The sequence below is a fragment of the Acanthisitta chloris genome, unplaced genomic scaffold, assembly GCF_000695815.1.
Source record: "Acanthisitta chloris isolate BGI_N310 unplaced genomic scaffold, ASM69581v1 scaffold2251, whole genome shotgun sequence".
Lineage (NCBI taxonomy): Eukaryota > Metazoa > Chordata > Aves > Passeriformes > Acanthisittidae > Acanthisitta > Acanthisitta chloris.
The window spans coordinates 506-14,994 of NW_008657446.1; the positions used below are offsets into that span (position 1 = coordinate 506).

The window sequence follows — 14,489 nt, forward strand, 5'->3', positions numbered from 1 at the left end:
GCGGCGCGGGATGCTCGGCCGCCGCGACTCCTGGGGGCTCTTGGACTGCTGCTCCCCTTGGCTGTTGCTCTCGTCGTCCAGGCCCAGGCCCCACTTAACCATCTTGTGGTCATGGCTCTTAGTGTTGTAGCAGTTGATGCAGAGGTCGTAGTCCTGCAAGTAAAGAAAATCCAGAGCTCAGTGGCTGACTGAGCACAAACCACATCAATGAGAGGGCAGAGCAGTACCAGGGAGCATCCCCACCCTGGTGTGCAGGCACTCTAGGTGTCAGTGGGTACAGCCACACAGAGCAAAACCAGGACAACTGCCACGTGCTGTCACCAGCTGCCACTTCAGTTCCAACCTGTACCCCGGTGGGAAGTGGCTGTGCGGGCTCTGGGGCAGGAAGGGCAGCAGCTCAGCACTGCCAGCACTGTTAACATTGCAATCCAGGGGTGCCGGTGGGTCATTTTAGTGCAGGAAAAGAATCTTGCAGGAATTGTTTTGTTTTTCCCTTCTGATGACAGGAACTGTTTATTTGTCTGTGATGCCTAACTGGGGCACCAAAACCTCCAACTAGTAAGATAAACCTACAGTCACTGCCTAAAAGGTAAGTTTTGGCTCTCCATTTAGTTATTCTGAGTGTAATTACTAATAATTACTACCCTGAAATAGGTATTTTTTAAAATCTCTGAAACAACCCTCAAATCAAGTGCAAGTTTCACACTCAGACAGATGCTGAAAACCTGCTCACAACCCTTTTTCACTGCCCTGTCCTTTTTTTGCTGGAGGAAGGGCACTCCCTTACACAGAGGTCCCCAGCAGCAGCCTGAAGGCCATACCTCCTTCCAGCACCTAACTCCCCAAGAGTGTGTGATCCTCCTCCTGCAGCTTTGCCTCAAGAAGCCCTGCTCAACGCTGTCCTCTGAGGGATTAATTAAGACTCTTCCACCACAAACCTGGCAATAACTTGCAGTGCAAAATCTAGGCTGCACTTATTAAAATTTCTTTTGTTCAGCTACAGCCAGAGGTCCACACAAGCTCTCCAGGATTTCCTTCTCCTCAAGGCCACCAATACAATCCCATGGACAACTGCTCTCTAACACAGCTCAGAAGTGATCCGTGTGGAAGGATTGGCCATTGAAAGCACTGAGCCAGGTCAGGAAGCAATTACTTGGTGTGAGGTGAAGGGTAGGAAACCACTCATGCTGGGCCAACGTTGAGGAGCTGTGGCAGCCTCCTCACCCAGCTCTGTGGCAGCCTGGGCACACACGTGGCTGTGCCACCTACAAAGCAGAAGGGAATGGAACCTGCAGGAAGGTAAGGCAGTTTCTCTTGTGGACATCCATGAAATATGGATGAGTAGGTGCCCTGCAGATTCAGACTAGTCTGATGCAGGACCACCAACCTGGTCCTAAAACCTGAGCAACCTGGGCTAGTGGAAGGTGACCCTGCCCATGGTTTTAAGGCCCTTCCAACCCAAACCATTCTAAGATTCAGGATTCTACAAGTCTTTAAAAGCAGGAGCCATTCCAGAGCACTGGTGTTTTCCATACTAAGAAGCTAAAGTCACTTATTCCAGAAGAAGAGCTACCCACCTCTCCTACCCACCTTCCCTTAGGGATTAGCAGCCCTTTCATTAGGATAGGCTTAATTTGGAGGAACTTTGGGCAATATCCACAACCCCCCCGTGCAGCTCAGCTGTAGGGCAAGAGAGAGCAGAGTTCCCTGGTGCCACACACATACCTCACAGACAGTGCAGTGCCACCTGGTCTCCACGTGATGCTTGCACTCATTGCAGGTGTAGACGAAGCGATCCTGCCCCTGGGTGTGCAGCTCCACCAGCATGCACAGCGTGGACCACTTGGAGCGGCGCAGAGAGGAGAACTCCCAGTGCTTATCTCTGGCTAAGGTGAGGAAAGCATCTCGCCCATCCATCAGATCACAGCTGAGTAATGGATCAGGGTCCACGATGGGATGCAGAGTGTTAATTACAGGCCCGGCATGTAAATGGATCACAAAGAAGACCTGAAGAAAAATGGGGAAAGAAGGAGAAGTCAGTGAGGTCAGAGACCCTGCAGGAAGCAGCTCGTGCTCTGCTGCAGTGCTGGTATGCTACAACCCATAGCTAATTAACTTAGTTTAAGCTAATCTCTTCCAGTATGTTGTTATGCAACAGAAACATTTCCAGCCCGACCACAAGCTTTACTCCTCCTGGTGCTTCAGTTCTGAGTATCTCCATGCCTGGATTTACAGGAATAAACCCTTCTCTTTACACAGCCTGTTTTGACAGTACCTCTTTATGCTTCTCCATGGTGGCATAGAGCTTCTGCGACAGGTCGTTGGACACGTTTGGCATGCTGGGCTTCTTCTTGTTAGCTCTGCTGATGCTGCTCTTATTCTTGTTGGTTTTTTTGTTGTTCTTTTTCTTGGCATTCTTGCTGTCGCCCTGACTCCCCTGCAATGAACACACAGGGAGGATGTTACACTTTGGAGCTCTCTCCCATTCACTGAGCTCACAGTGACACACTCCTGCTGTCAGGAATAGAACCTTGTTCCAATGCCTGTAAATCAGCCCTCCTGTGTTAAATATATCCTATCTTCCAGGAAAAATCAAAAGCCAAACTGGCAGGCAAACAAATCCAAACACTGTTTAAAAATAGACTTTTAAAGTATGTATGTACATTAAATAATTCCCATCTCACACTGAGTTTTTTTCCTTCTCCAAACACAGTACTTCAGCTGCCACTGCTTGCTTTAGATCTTAGAGATATCTGATGATAAAATGAGCTAAAAATTAAATGGACTTCAAAAAAATTGCAGGACTGCAGTATCCTGCTTTGCAGTGCATTTGGGGCTTTACATACTTGCTCGAGCTCTGATTTAATGTTTGTTTGGTTTTACTGAACAGATTTCGGGCTAGCACACAGATAAGAACGTGCAGGATTTGAATTGAAACCAACAAAACACATTAGTCTCCATCCTGCAGACTTCCAGCTGCATATGCAACTCCAACAAAAAATTCCCAAACCTTCGCTTGTGCCTAGTTTCCAGCACAGACCACAGTGACCATACACTGAGCTAAGTAAAGACAGCAAAAAATAGCAATGATGCTATTTAGATGACCTGAGAAAATAGACATAACTTCTAAACTCATGTCCTTGAAAAGTAAAAACCTCAACAGGGAACTCACTTAGGAAAACCCTCTCCAACTGCTGCAATGTTGGTCACTATAGTATTAAAAATAAGCTACTGAAATAGTCTGATACAAATATATATACACACAAATATGCACAGCAGTTCCATGGACAGGAGGTACAGGCAAACACAGGGCTCTTCCACAGGCATATTTATGCAAAGAAAACGAAAATACTCCAACTGCAGAGAGAAGTTCTATGTATAGAGTGCTGCCATCCTCCCATCCCATTAATGAGGCTTGGACAGGAATTCCCTGTCCACTTTTGGCTTTGCTGCAACTAATTTTATGGACTTTTTGACCAAACCTGTTTGGAAGTTAAAATGAAGCTATTTTGTGGGAAATCAGACAGAGCTCTAAGTGATCTGGAGGCATTCAGAGTGGACAGTGCATGTTCCTACCCCAAATTTTGCACCCCCTGAGGAGGATGGGGCCTGCCCTTCGCCTGCACAGCCCAGAGCATCAACAGAGATTTTAAACAGGAAGAACAGACTGAAACTTATCTAACACTGTTTGTCTGTTTTCTCTCTCCTCCACCTTTACCAAGTTTATATTTGGTCAGTTGCACAGCTTTAAGGAGCTGTAAGCTTGTGTTTGTAGCACTTCATCTGCACCTTCAGCTTTTCAGCCAGAGATGCTGACTGCAGGTTACTCAGGGAGCCTCACCCTTCCAGAACCTTTTCCAAGAATTCTGAGTATTTACCACCTCTTTAGACTCCCCTTCATGATACCTGAAGCACATGATGGCTTTCAGGAGCTTTTCTCTCCAAACATACCAAGTTTAAGATGAAGAATTTAAGAAAAGACAAACAGATTCTGTGGCATTTCCACACAAAGATTCATCTAGTGCTACTACCCATGGAGATCCTCATTGTTGGGCAGTTTCCTCCAGGAAGTGACCCAAGTTTAGGTGTCTGCAGCACTGGAGAGGTTCTCACACTTTTCCTGAGCCAAGTGCAGAGACCACACTGTTAAGCTCTTTGTTGCATTCTCAGATGACACCTCAGCAACTTGGATGCAGATTTTGTTCCCCTGCTGCCCCAAGCAACATCAGTGGCATGAAGAGGGAGCACAAGGATGTTCACAGTTGAGGCTGCATCGTCTCACTTTAGGCCATAATTTGTATGAGTTCAGTTAGCTGTTTTGGGCTTTTAAAAAACCCTTTTCCCCCTCTTAGACACAGAGTAAACACGCACACTGTTTTCCCTGGAAGGGCACACTCTGATGTACTGAAAGTGATGCTGTTAGCTAAGCTTAATTCCAAGCCTTGTCTTCCACTTCTTTCGACACTGCTACCTATGTTGAAATATCTCAACACTCAGAGTTATGTGCAGAAGGAACAAAGTGAAAGCTATTAACTTTTTGGTTCCATAGTCCATCCCTCCAACATCAACCATGAAATGCTGTATGCAAACAGTCACAGCATCTAAGCTGAAGGCAGGTCTTCTCCAGGTAAAGCTTTGGGTTCCACCTCACTCTGCTCTGCCAGACTTCAGACTTCCCCACAATATTTCTTTTCAAAACATCTTGCTGCAAATTTCAAGTCAAAGGGACAGGATAAAAATGCTGAGACCACTTGGCTGCAGATACGATTGAGACGAGTAATGAAATTCTGGCCAGGACTCTGAAAAACTAGGCTGTGGGTTTTGTTTGGTTGGGTTTTATACCCAAGGAGAATGGTGGGGAAGGGACAGCCCCACCAGGAACAATGGCTCCCACCAAGGCAAAGCCCCTTACTGCTGCAAATGACTACAAGTACCTGTGCTTAAGTAAGAGCCCCATTTCAGTCAGCTTTGAAACACACAGCATCTTTCAAAATGCAAATACCAAAGGTGCTTTGCAAAGGTGTGAACCAGAGCTCAGCCAAATGACTGTAAGCAAATGTAGCAATCCAAAAGCAGCTTAACACATTTCTGAGAACAGAGATGCTGAACTGACAGAGCTGACTTCTGAGTCTGTTAAAATAACCCACACCAAGCTCTCAGTGTATTTCTTAACCAAGAAGCAAACCAGTAATCCAGTGAAAGGGACCCCTGATTTCATGTCTGATGTGAGTGACCTTTTTGAGTTTACTGGATGTGAGCCAGGAGCAAATACAGTAACAGAGCTAACCCACCTCTGTTGTTTCACTAGCTGCAGTGCTTTCTTCCTTCTTCCTCTCCTCCTCCTCCTGCTCCAACTCCTTAATGCTTTCTTCCAGCACATTGGGCCAGAAATCACCTTCGAAGTAAGGCAGCTCCTTGGCACTGGTCAGCCTGTCCTCAGTTGCTTGTTTGAAGATGTCCTGTTAAGCATATCACACAGGAGCAAGACTAAATAAACCAAGATCACTTAGGAGGGAGAGAGGAGAACCAGAGCATGAGCCAGTGCTATGCTGAAGAGCTGAGCCTCACTCAGAGCCCCTGCCAGGCCTGTGCTGGGTGCAGCTCCAAAACTGGCCTGGCAATACTGATAACACCCACTCCCTGCTCCATCTCAGAGAAACAGCTGCTGAGGCTCTCCTGAACCTCCATCAGGCCATCAGCTCATGTTCCTGCCATGATGGGAGACACCAAGATACCTCTGGAAAACGTAACAAACCCCTCCCTGGTTTCAAGACCACCTTATTAGGAGACAGATTTTGCAGCTCTTTGCTACACCAAAGCTGATGACAAGGCTTGTTATAGGCTGTTCTGCTCCTCACATTCAGTAACTGTCACCTGCCATCAAAACATCAATTTTTTTCCAGCACTGTCACTACCATGAAGGAGTTCTTGTAAAATTTAGCATGAAAGGAGTGGCAAATACAACCTTTGCCATCTGTAACTTATTTCCCTGGGTACATGTGTGATGTTCTCCAGTTAGGAAAATCAGGAGGTTTTTATTTCACACTAGTGGGGTTCAGTATTCCATTCCACCTGCTCTCCCAGAATCACCAGAAGCAAACAGCTTCTATAAACCTTAACAAGCTCCATATTCCTTGCCTAGAAGCCTGCAGTGAAAGGCAAGCCCACAGAAGCAGGTTTTTGCAGGTTTCTTTTCATGCAGACACCAAACCTAAGCGATTTCCAGCCTGAAAGGCAGAACCTCAAAAAGAATCTAAGAAAATGAAGACACTAGCTGAGAATAAACCCCCTGCAAAACACCATCCCAGTTTCAGGTGCTGTGGAACACTAGGAGCTCCCTTCAAATGAAAAGCCCATAAAAATATATCAGAAAGAAACCAGCAGCAAACCTTGTAGTCGTGAATGATTCTCTCAGCAAATGCCTTGTCCAGCATCTTCTTATACCACTCCTGCAAACGTTTGGGTTTGGGTATTTTCTGATCAGGTGGATGGCAATGAAAGATGTAGTCATCTCCTTCGCTGGGGGGACAGGCCCAGATGTGCCCTGTCACATACCTGTGTGTAGAACACAACCACATCTGTGAATGCCATCTCCAAGTCAACTCCCACAAACTGAGCTAAGAATTCACACCCTGAGCTTTATTTTTATTTTTTTCTTTGTAGCAACATCTGTTTAGACAAGAGATAAGGATATAATAATGAAGCTTAAACATCAAGTAAAGCTCTGACATGCTGTCAGTTTGAGAATCCTAACCACAAAAAAAACCCAAACCAAAAAATTACTAAATGCCCATTTCTCTCTCCACTACAGAAGAGGTGTGCGTTCCACAGGTCTTGGAGAGGGCAAAAGGAAACAGAGAAGTCCTGGATTAAAATCACATCCTAAGAAACCAGACTTTTCCTTTACAAAGGCCTCACTCACCCAAGTTTCTTCACATACTCCAGGTACCCAATGAGGATCTCGTGGTACACTGCAGTGCGAAGGCAGCGCGGGCGGAAGAAGTGAATACTGTCTAGGTAGGATATGTACACACGCCTGCAGCAGGGACACAAAGACACAGAGTCAGGGATGGCTCAAGCTTTGTCTGCTGAGAGCTATGTTGCATACTAGACACAAAAAAAATAAAAATTAACCATGATATTTTAATGCATACTTAAGCACCTTCATAGTTCTCAAAAGCAGAAGACGGGCAGCATTGCTTTACACAGCAAGAAATACAGCGGGAGGCAAAATTCAAAGCAGGACACAAAGACCTGGAACGTTTTTGTTGTGGTATTTGTTTTCCCTTTCAAAGTCAAGTCCTGCAGTAGGACTGGTTGGTGGCACAGAAGTGGAGAGCAGCTGCCCAGTGAGGGTACCTGGTGTTGGGTGGGGGGCAGTCCGAGCCGTACTCCTGCACGTGCATCCCGAAGAAACACACGTCCACCCCGTCGATCTCCTCGAACGCAAACAGAGCTTTGGTGCGGTATGGGAAAGACTCTGACATCTCCCCAGAGTCCACAAATCTGCAGCAGAGGGTGGTGGGAAGGAACAGGATAAACAAAAAGAACAAGACCGTTATTAACCGACGTCCTGCCAGAACGAGGAAATTCTTCAGAACGGGATAAACAAAAAGAACAAGACAGTTATTAACCAACGTCCTGCCAGAACGAGGAAATTCTTCTCCACCTGACTTATCATTCATCAGAAATATTTATGCTCAAGTTGCACAGGGTCAGATCAGAGCTGTGTTAAAACAGGGAATCCTGTTATGGTGAATTGAGCCAGCAGTGTGCTCAGGGGGCCAAGAAGGCCAATGGCATCCTGGCCTGCGTCAGGAACAGTATGGTGTGCAGGACCAGGGAAGTGATGCTGCCCATGGACTCCGCACTTGTGAGGCCACACCTTGAATCCTGTGCTCAGTTCTGGGCCCCTCAGTTCAGGAGGGACACTGAGGTGCTGGAGCAGGTCCAGAGAAGAGCAATGAGGCTGGTGAAGGGACTCGAGCCCAGGAGCTGTGAGGAGAGGCTGAGGGAGCTGGGGGTGTTTAGCCTGGAGGAGACTCAGGGGAAACCTTATCACCCTCTAGGTTGGATATTAGGAAGAGATTTTTTATGGAGAGGGTGATAAGGCATTGGAACGTGCTGCCCAGGGAGGTGGTGGATTCACCATCTCTGGAGGTTTTCAAGCTGAGACTGGATGTGGCATTTAGTGCCACGGTCTAGTAACCACAGTAGGGCTGGAGGTCTCTTCCACCCTGGCTGATTCTATGAACTCATGGACAGGTTGTTTCCATACAGCACACAGGGCTGAACAGGCCAGCATTGAGTCCACGAGCATCCTCAGGGACCACAAGCCTTAAAAAGGTTGCAGAGCCAAAAACCTGATACATTGCGACGAAGTGATGTCACATAAACACTGTCCTTATGAATTAAAGCCAAAATACTCCACAAAATAAACCTTTTAAGCTTTTCGTTTATAATGAAGCACATTCAAAAAAAACCCTGAAAGCTAAAGTGTTTATAAAAACACAACAAAATGAAGGAACAGAGTGAGGAACAGACTCTCAAGAACTGCTCCAAATTAAACTAGGAATTCCATAACACTAACCAAAATCTGGTCAGACTCTCACGATTTAGTAAGACAAAGTCAGAGGAGTATAACCAAACTCAGGATTTCCCTGAATCATAGAATCATCAAGGCTGGAGACCTCTAAGATCATTGAGTCCAACCATCAACCTGTTGCTGCTGTAACCCCTAAACCACATCCTCCAGCATCAGATCCAGATGCTTCTTGAACACTTCCAGGGATGGTGACTCGACCACCTCCCTGAGCAATCCCTGCTGCCCCCCAAACAATCTAAATACAACTGTTACCTCACCTCCTCTGCGTTTTTCATAATCTTACTTATGCCCAAGCTTCAAAAATGTGCAAAGGCTTTAAGGTGCAAATTGCCAAAGTTTTGTGATACCTATGCAAGGAGACTTCAAAATGAAATAAACAAATAAAAAATAAAAGCTTGCATTTATTAAAATTAATAGAACTAACCTGGATTTCATGCCTGGTTTCACTTCTACTGTCTTATCTGAACTTGCCACTACTCTGACAAAAACCTCTCCAGCCTCAGGATGATTCTGTCGCCGCAGAAATTTGTTCACTCTATCTTCCAAATGGTTTCCTAAACGTGTAGTCTGCAGCCCTGGAAGGGAAGGGGGAGAATATGACAATAGAAAGTCAATACTGGAGAAATCACTGTTCAGGCTGTTACTGTAAGCTCTTTCAACTTGCTTCTCTGCATGAAAGTAGGTTTTTTCCCCCCTTTGTTTTAGCTCCATATGAAAATTTGATGGTGTTATTTAAGCAGCCAAAATGAAAAGAGCAAACCCATCGATGCTTTTACCCAAGCCTGAAGTGTTCACACCCTATTGTGGAAGCTAAAACCACCACAGTGGGAAAATTCCCCTGTAAGTGACCTAACAAAGCAGCTTTACGGAGCATTTTTAAATTTGCAGCCTTGTTTCATGAGCACTGCAAATGTTTCCTCCTCCCAAACCCACTAGCTGGCGGGGTGACAGAGATTACATCACTTTATAGATCTGGCTCCATGCCACACCTTTTCAAGCAAAGCAAAGCAAAGCAACAGAAATGAAAAGCCTTTTGACTTCAATGGCGATTTCATTGCTTTTTCTTTTCTTTTCAAGAGAGCTTTTAGACTGCAGTTACAGGAATCTGCACAGCAAGGTTAAACAGCTCTCGCACAGCGACAGAGGTCTGGAAAAGTTCAAGTCCACAGACTGTGCAGATCCCCTTGCTTGGGGCTTTGCATTCACAACTGGCTTTTGTGGGCAGAGCTGGGGTTGTGGTCTTGCAGGATGTAATGGTTTTCACATCAATCCACAACAAATTACAGAAATCACAATGCAGATTTGGGGATAGATTAAGAAAACATGAGGAGATCACTGTTTTGACTTGAAGATTTATGACTATTTCTCTTACCCTGCTGCACTTATTTTCCCACCCAGTATTTCTACTCCATTTTTATGGTCAATCTGCTATCTTTTAAAAAGAAATGGTGCAATCTACAGATGTTCATTTTACTCAAATGCATTAAATTTTCTGCCCTCTGTTGCTTCATTTTTCAGCTGTTGTTTGGCTCCTGACACAAGGCTCTTGGTCCTTCCTCCTGAGCACATTGAATGCTGCAGTAAAATATCTATGCTAAAAATTACTTTAGGCTCCAATACTGGGGGAAAAAGCCACATATCCATAAAGGATGATCTCACTTTCCAAGGGATTTACATATGTAAAATTTTATTTTAGAGAATCCCACACTGGTTTGGGTTGGAAGGACCTTAAAGCTCATCTCATTCCACCCCCTGCTATGGGCAGAGACACCTTCCACTAGCCCAGGCTGCTCCAAGCCCTGTCCAACCTGGCCTGGAACACTTCCAGGGTTGAGGCAGCCACAGCTTCTCTGGGCAACCTATGCCAGTGCCTCAGCACCCTCACAGGAAAGAATTTCTTCCCAACATCCCATCTATCCCTGTCCTCCTGCAGCTTCATTACAGTCAGCTTGTAGAAAATGCCAGACTTGATCTACATCTTTTAGCCTATCCCCTTGTCCAGTGAGATCTGTGGTTATTCAACAGCACAACTAGTCTAAGTATCATTTACCTGGGAGCCAATAATTAAATCTAAAGGCAGGTTAAAAAAAGAACACACCATGCCCTTTAGCAATTACCACACACTGGCCTTTCCCAGTGCTTCCCAGCCCAATACATTATATTGGGCTTTCCACACAGCATAGAAGGGGGCTGATTTTAAAGGAAATTCAAAGAATTATATAGAAAAATCACAAATAATTTGAGGAAATTGTTCTGTTTTGTTGATTTCTCTGAAGACAAACAGAAAAAGAAGCAAGGGCTTCACTTCAGCTAATGAGGACATTTTTAGAAAGCCACTTGAGTTAACTCCACTGCCTTGTTATGTTTTCATCTTATCATCTTCCCAATGCTAAGCAACCAAAGGGTCTCTGCTTCCTTCCTTATGTTGCAATGCATGAAGACTTGAAAACCAACAATCACAAGCAGACCAGATAAGATGATAAAAGAAACAGGCAGCACTGAGCTTACTGTAAGGGAAGGATCTCAAAGACATATTAGAACATGCAAGTTCTTTCAGAAAGCAACTGGATTTTGGTTCTTGGACACCTCTAGCATATGCAAGTCTAATACAAGTTCAAGACTCAGTGACAACTGCAGTGCAGAGTTGAAAAAAGGCATCCAAACTGCTAACAACATCCCAGGCTGCTCCAGCACAGAAGATCTGTGCAGCAGCAGTGGCCACACGGCTGTTAGTGGGTGAGTGATCAGACAGAGAGGAACAAAGGCAGACTCCTGCCTCACTAAGACTCGTCCTCAGGAAGCTACTTTGGGCAACTTGGGACTTGTCCTCAGGAAGCTACTTTGGGCAACTTATTTGTCAGGATATCTTTTGTCTTTGAATGTCTCTGCATTGACAACTGGTGAAGTAATATTTGTACATTTTCTTAGCAAAACAAACACTTCCAAAGTTTGGGTTTCACAGCAGACCCAGCCAAGAAAGAAAAGATAGCCAAACAGCAGGGAAAGGAGGACAGGGAAAAAGTCCCATTATTTCCCTGTTCGGAACAGAATGGTTACCTTGAACTAAATGGCTGGTTACTCAAACTTTAAACAGTATCATGGAACAACTGCAGATATCCAGGGAATCAAACACTGATATAAGAGATCAATATATGCTGTAAAGTCAGCATATAACAGAATAGACCTCCGTTTAAAATGGTTATCTGAAACCACATTTTGATTTCATTTTATTAATGTGCTCTTACAATTTTAATCTGCCTTTAATGAGGCTAATTTAGCTCTTTTAACAATACTCTCTCGTGTGCGTCAGGTTACTCCAGAGACCGTTTTGATTACTGTAACCTAATATGTCTCATACAGCATTAGCATCTCCAAATCATCCCCTTCACATCTCTTATTATGCAATCAACCACACATGAAGTTATCCATAAGCCACATTCAATGCAAACCCTTGTCTTTAGCACAGTTTGGGAGATCCTGTGCAGGCAACAGGATGGCAAAGTAATGCTCACAACTTCCAAGGAACAACAAGAACAAGGCAGGAATCAAGTGCACCTGCAAGTTCCAGTTGTTCAAGTGGCTGAATCACCCTTTGGTTTCTATACTCTATTTTTCTGCCCTTTGCACTGCTACTGTATGGCCAACACCAGTCCCTCCTCTCCCTGTCCCAGTTATGTGTGTGAGGAAAAACTACTGAACTATGTTAAATGCCTGCAGAGAACACTGTGTGGGGATTACTAAGGAGACAGACACCTTGACTTGGCATCTTCTGCCCTCTCCTTCAGTGCCCATTTCAACAAGACTATGCCAGTGGTCACTGCTGAGAGAATCCCATGGGTTACTCATTCCAGTGGACAGTTCTTCTGCCACTGCCTGCTCTGGAGGCAAGAAAAGCTCTTCAAACACATTAGTGTCTGGCAGCAGCACAGTGCACCTGAACTGCAGCTCAGCTTGTTACTCCATGTTATTGGAAGGGCACAGAGCTGACAGTCATTTACTACAGTTTCAATGCTACATGGAAACATGGCTAAATATAGCCAGCCAAGTGCAGCAGCCCCATTGCTTCCCTGCTCTGTTTGACCCTATTTAGGCTCTGCAACCCCAGAAAAATAAGAACAAAGATGCCAAATGCTTCAAGCAGCATCAAGACTGACCACAAACACACAAAGAGCAAGTCTTCAAAATTCTGACAGCCTCAGGCTATGCCACTCCCCATCTTGCAAATGCTCCTGTGCTGTCTATCATGGCAACACAAAGTCTCAATCAAAAAGCTATTAGGGAGAAGATGAGTATTGAAGATAAAAACTGAAATATCAAACTCACTTTTAGCACTGAATTTGTTTTCTTTGCGTGTTCTACCAGTTTTCTTCAGACAATTATCACAGACAAACCTATTGAGAAAGAAAAATAACCAAAAACTTAGCAAAACCCATTACTGGTGAACTTAAACCCAATGTGTAAACCCATCATTTAAAATGTCAGAGCATGATGTATTTTTCTCTGGATTTGACCAGCTTGTATTACTCCATTTCCAAGGGACTGAAAGCCTTTATGAGCTGGTTTAATTCTGCCAAGCAGTTATACCTGTGTTGCTCTGTGCACACACACACACACACACTTACCTCCACCCAGCTGCCCTTGTTTAGGCAGTTTCAGTTAGAAAGAAACCACAGAGAGCTGAGCTTTAGGCAGTTTCTTTAGGAGTTAGAAAGAAACCACAGAGAGCTGAGTGTGTGACAAGTTGGTTTCATGCATATTTTCATCTGAATATACTGAAATAAGAGCCCACACACCTAAAACTGTATTTTATTTAGAAATGCTTTTCCCTTTTGTATTCAGTTCTTTAAAAGGCAGTGGACATATAGTAAAGATACAAGGTAGAAATGCTGAATAATATAAACTACATGGGTCTGATTATACAAGGGGTAAAAAGCTAACAAACATCTCTTACCCTGAAGGCCAAATAATATCATAATGTAACACACAAATCTGGTGCATCTTCCGACCACATTCTTTGCAGTCCACAAACCTGAGGAGAAAAAAACCCAGCAGCTAATCACTTTGGGTATTGGGTGATTTTCCAGAATTCAGCAAGAAAGGAGGACTCTCCAAATCTCTGCTAAGAGCTGAATCGACTTCAGAAGGCCCAATTTATGTGGCAGATAAAATGACTCAGAATAGATTCAGTTCTACATCTATCACTCCACGTGCAAATTACAAACATATCTCTATACCTATACAGAAACTGCAAAATGTGCTGGCTTAAAAAGCTGAAATGAGCTGTCACACACAACTTCTTCTGAATCTTGTCTTTCCTTTTCGAAGGAAAGGATTTCTGTCCTTTCCAAGAGCCCTGAGTTTTCCTGGCTTCACAGAACTCTGCCCAACAGTACCTCCACAGACCTCATTTTCAATTGCTGCAAGAACCCCAAGCATACCTCCACAGATCTTATTTTCAATTGCTGCAAGAACCCCAAGCTGACTAAATGGTTGCTCAACTTACTGCAAATGTAAAAACTAGTCATTTGTGAATCACCCTGCCAAGAAAACATGTATGAGCTTGTCTTTGCTTGCATGGCTCTGCTGTAGACTTCTTTTGGGGAGAAAATACTATGGCAGAAGTATTTTTTTTCATATGGGAAAACTGTCAGAGGTTTTCCCAGTTGAGACTGCAGTGTTGGTTATGAAGCCAAGTGTAGTGGGGTCGTTTCTCAGTCTGTCTTTACAGGCTTGGGGGAGGAACTCTAGTTGGTATTTGCAAAGATAAGAAAAGGAATCAAAATGTATTGTGTATCAAACTGCCAGAGGACACAGTTCTAGTAAGATAAAATGTCATTGCAGCTAGTTAAGGTCTGTAGGAAGATGCCCAGTGCTGCACAGATGT

At 44.4% G+C, this 14,489-nt stretch overlaps 1 protein-coding gene across 1 annotated transcript in view; it reads right to left on the bottom strand.

The window, feature by feature from the left end:
- The window catches only part of CREBBP (CREB binding protein), a gene marked incomplete at its 3' end in the record, with an annotated part of 73,805 nt that overhangs the window by 494 nt on the left and 58,822 nt on the right, over positions 1 to 14,489 (bottom strand). The window contains 10 exon segments of the mRNA XM_009084698.1: positions 4 to 153; positions 1,726 to 2,007; positions 2,276 to 2,437; positions 5,292 to 5,459; positions 6,390 to 6,555; positions 6,923 to 7,036; positions 7,360 to 7,506; positions 9,030 to 9,180; positions 12,929 to 12,996; positions 13,557 to 13,634. Of these exon segments, the coding sequence (XP_009082946.1) occupies positions 4 to 153; positions 1,726 to 2,007; positions 2,276 to 2,437; positions 5,292 to 5,459; positions 6,390 to 6,555; positions 6,923 to 7,036; positions 7,360 to 7,506; positions 9,030 to 9,180; positions 12,929 to 12,996; positions 13,557 to 13,634 (1,486 nt within the window).